Here is a 4,351-nt window from a genome sequence, read left to right on the forward strand (position 1 = left end):
AACATTGCAGAGCAAACAGTGTGTACTGAGTCTCTCCGTCCAGTATTCATTCCAAACGAAAAGATTAGCTTTAGGATGGTCTGCATCATATGCCACTAAATTGGCCAGATGATCAAAACTATTAGAACACCCTATCACTGTTGTGAAAGGAAACTTAAGAAGGTCCACTCCTGAAGTCTCTATGCAAAAAGGTGATTTTTTTTTTTAGAAATTTCCTCTAAGGAAGCCAAGTTGTCATTGATATGTCTCATGTCCTCGTCCAAACAGCCATGGAGTGTGAGGAAGGAGCTAGACTACCAGGGTAGAAGGGAAGCAGAGTGACTAGAGCAGTCTGCTCCTTATCCTCAAGAAATATATATATTTAATACACAAATATAAATTTATTAACTTTTAATTCTTAAGAATATTAATATATTTTATTATTTGGTAATGTGTTTATATGTGTGGGTACACACATTACATAGCTTGCATGTGAAGGTCAGAAAACAATTTGCTGGAATGGGCTTTCTCCTTCCCAGTTATGGATCCTGGGGATAGAACTAAGATTATCAGGATTGGAGGCAAGTGATTTACTACCTCCCTGACCCATTATTATACATTCCCTTAGTATTATAAGGAAGACATATCAAAATGTAAATGGAAAAGGAAAGTGCCCAGAAGGGTGTATTTGAGAATAATTTTCTATTCTAAATATTATTACAGTGGGTGCACTGGAAAAAGCTAGGGTATTATCTTAATTTTCAAATTTCTTAACTTTTCGTAGGGATGACCTGACAAGGAATGGCCTCCAACAATGATTCCACCACAGTGAAGGAGTTTATCCTGCTGGGCTTAACACAGCAGCCAGAGCTCCAGCTGCCTCTCTTCTTCCTCTTTTTGGGAATCTATGTGGTCTCCATGGTGGGGAACCTGGGCTTGATTGTTCTGATTGTTTTGAACCCTCACCTGCACACCCCCATGTACTACTTTCTCTTCAACCTTTCCTTCATTGATTTCTGCTACTCCTCTGTCATAACCCCCAAAATGTTAGTGAGTTTTGTGAAGCAGAACATCATCTCCCATGCAGAGTGCATGACTCAGCTGTTTTTCTTCGCCTTCTTTGTTATTGATGAATGCTGTATTTTGACAGCCATGGCCTATGACAGATATGTGGCCATCTGTAAACCACTGCTTTATAAGGTCACCATGTCCCATCAGGTTTGCTTCACAATGACAATGAGTGTTTACACAATGGGGTTTGTTGGTGCTATGGCCCATACAGTGTGCATGCTGAGACTCTCCTTCTGTGATGGCAACATCATCAATCACTACATGTGTGATATACCCCCTCTCCTGAAGCTCTCTTGCACAAGTACCTACATCAACGAGCTGGTGGTTTTCATTGTTGTGGGTGTCAATGTGATAGGACCTAGTTTGATCATCTTCACTTCTTATACTTTGATCATTTCCAACATTTCCCATATCCGTTCCACAGAGAGCAGGTCCAAGGCTTTTAGTACCTGTAGTTCCCACATAATAGCTGTTTCTATTTTCTTTGGAGCCTCAGCATTCATGTATCTTAAGCCTTCTCCTGTTGGGTCTCTGGGTGAAGATAAAGTGTCCACTGTTTTCTATACCATTGTTGGCCCAATGCTGAACCCTTTCATCTACAGTTTGAGGAACAAGGATGTCCATGTTGCACTGAGTAAGACTTTGAAGAAAAGCATGCTCATATAGATAGAAACTATTTTTATAGATACAGTTGACAGGAAATCCCAATTATTTAATAATATACAAAATTAATTGTGTAAATCAGTTCACAGATCAAGACGTGTAAAACAGAAGTCTTTTAGACTTTCTGAAATAGTAAAATGAGGATTTCAGTTTTTGATTCTTGAGCCTACTTTCAGTTTTTTCTAATTTTTACTTTCTTTCTGTCTCATTATATAATTTAGGGCTTTCTCAAACGCATGATTCTTTATTCTCAGCCTCCTGAGTGCTACAATTATAAGTGGACATATATAACTATATATGGTTTGCATAGATTTAAGTAGAAGTTCTGAGTTAATAAATTGAGAAATGACAAGGTTGTGCATTTTTTTTCTAAACTGGAAACATCTAGGATTCTGTAGATCTGTGATGGACATGCACTAATTCAGAGGTCTTAGAGTTAGTCTTTCTTAACTTAGAAATCCTCTATTCAGTGTTAAACAAGCTTCTGTTGGGAGAGATTTCTTTCTTTCTCTAAGAGAAGAGGAATAGCGTGAATGTCCCAGTCAATCTGATTTTCTACCCACTTTCAGTTCAAGGGAATTTGGCAAAGTAAAGTCAAATGTCCTTATGTAATTGCCTTGACGGGTTACATCGTCTAGGGTGAGTAACCGTCTGGCAGGTCAGTTATTCCAGGGTCCCGGAGAGGCGCTATCTGGAAGATATGAGCTAGAAAAGAGGAATGAGGCCAAGCTGGAATTCCTGTAGAAGCCTCCGTTTATTAGAGATGGGGTACAACTTATATAAGGTATGGAGTTGGGGGGTGGGTACAGGGGCCTGAGCTCTTGCCACGTACTTCACGTTGGTCACGTGGTCCGTGTTGGTCATGTAGGCAGGAGGTTATCTTCGGTCAGGTCACTGTAGGCCAAGGAGTCACGAGTTGCCACACCTAGGGAACTAGATAGTTTGGAATGTGGGGTGGGTTCTGCAAACAGATAGCTCTCCAGATAGCTCTCCATCAGCCAATTTGAGAGTGGGGTAGGCTCTGTCAACAGAACGATTCCTAACATAATTAGGGGTGTGGGGTTCTCTGCAGACTCCCCTAGGGTGATGGTTCCTGCAATGATTTTAGGAGAAAATTGGCTCCTAACATCCTTATTCTAATTCTTAAGGACAGGATACTAAATAGCAATTCAGTATACAAAATGAAAGGAACCTAACTCTGGGTGCATATCTCTGATTTCAGGAACACGGTGGATATGCTGGTAGGTTGTGTGTTCACTGACAAAATGTCTAGCTACTCATTCTAGCAATGCTCTGAATCAAAGTTTGTTCTTTTAAAAAATTAATTTTATAATACTGATTAATTAGCAGGTAAATATTTTAATTGTATTATTTGTGTTTCATAGGTGTATATAGCAAAAATAATTCAGATTGTATTTGAGTCAGTCTTTCTGAAATCAATGGTATAGAGAGCCCTGTTATTTCTTCAGAATCAGTGGTCAGGATGGGCTTGACTAAGGAGTGGTTTTGAGCTGACAAGTCATTGAGCACAATGTGACAGCCATAGAGAGGATATTTCCAGCAAAAGTTGTAGTTGGCACAAAATCTGACAGGCAATGAAAACTTTGATGCATATAAAAGCAAAAAAGACATGGATTCAGCCATATAATGTGTGAAGACAAAAATTTAGAGATATGTATGATCTATGGAGAAATAACTTAGAAGTAAAGCTGATATGTTAAGAATCTGTAAGGAAAATGATGAGTGCTGCTCAAAGAATATAACATTTCCTATGATATTAATCACACAAAGGACTATTTTATTTTATATTACATTATTTTTACTGTTTTGAAGTCCTATCTATATTAATTTTGTACACTCCCCAGACACATTAAGCATTTCACTGCTAATTTGTGGTGAAGTTTGTTACACTGTCATTACTCAAGCATTCTCATAGATATTGAAGTTGTCATTGAAACTGAATCATAAAAATAGATGATAACACAAATTATTAATAATTTCTTTGCCATTGAAGACTCCTTGTGCAACTTGTGCATATATATCTATATCTATATCTATATCTATATCTATATCTATCTATATATATATGCTTTATTAGATATGAACTAGGTTTATAGTTTAAATAACTTATATTAAAGAAAATATAATGTTAGTTGAACAAAAGCAATACCCATGGTCATGTCCAAGGGGGTGGGAATGGGGGAAAAAACGATGAGGTTTCAAACCTATACAAAGAACTATAGACAACTGAGAAAATCTGGGAGACAGATAGGTGGTATTCCCCAGGGAAGAAAATACCAATTGGTTGTCCAGTGTCAAATTGTGAACCCTGAATATATAAACACAAATATCATTATACAGACAGAGAAGGTTATATTTAGGAGTATATATGCATATTCATATATATGCAAGCAATAACAAGTAGTCAATAAAAAGGACAGGATTTGAAAGAGATGGAGGAGGTTTGTTTGGAAGGGTATGGAGGTAGAAAACAGAAGATAAAAAAAATCTGTAATATTCTTAGACTATAATTTATTTAAATTGCAGTATAATCCTATGCCTATATTCTTTATTATTTTTAACAGAAAAATATTCTTTATGAAACAAAACTTGTCCTTTGAAACCTGTTAAAAACACA

The 4,351-nt window shown here is 37.1% G+C and overlaps 1 protein-coding gene across 1 annotated transcript; it reads left to right on the forward strand.

Moving 5' to 3' along the window:
- Window positions 1-765: 765 nt before the first annotated feature.
- On the forward strand, window positions 766-1,716 carry LOC101978964 (olfactory receptor 145-like). The gene is given in 1 exon segment (XM_013346194.1): window positions 766-1,716. A coding segment is annotated over 1 exon segment (951 nt).
- Window positions 1,717-4,351: the final 2,635 nt, after the last annotated feature.

Source organism: Microtus ochrogaster, chromosome 5 (assembly GCF_000317375.1).
Source record: "Microtus ochrogaster isolate Prairie Vole_2 chromosome 5, MicOch1.0, whole genome shotgun sequence".
Classification (NCBI taxonomy): Eukaryota; Metazoa; Chordata; class Mammalia; order Rodentia; family Cricetidae; genus Microtus; species Microtus ochrogaster.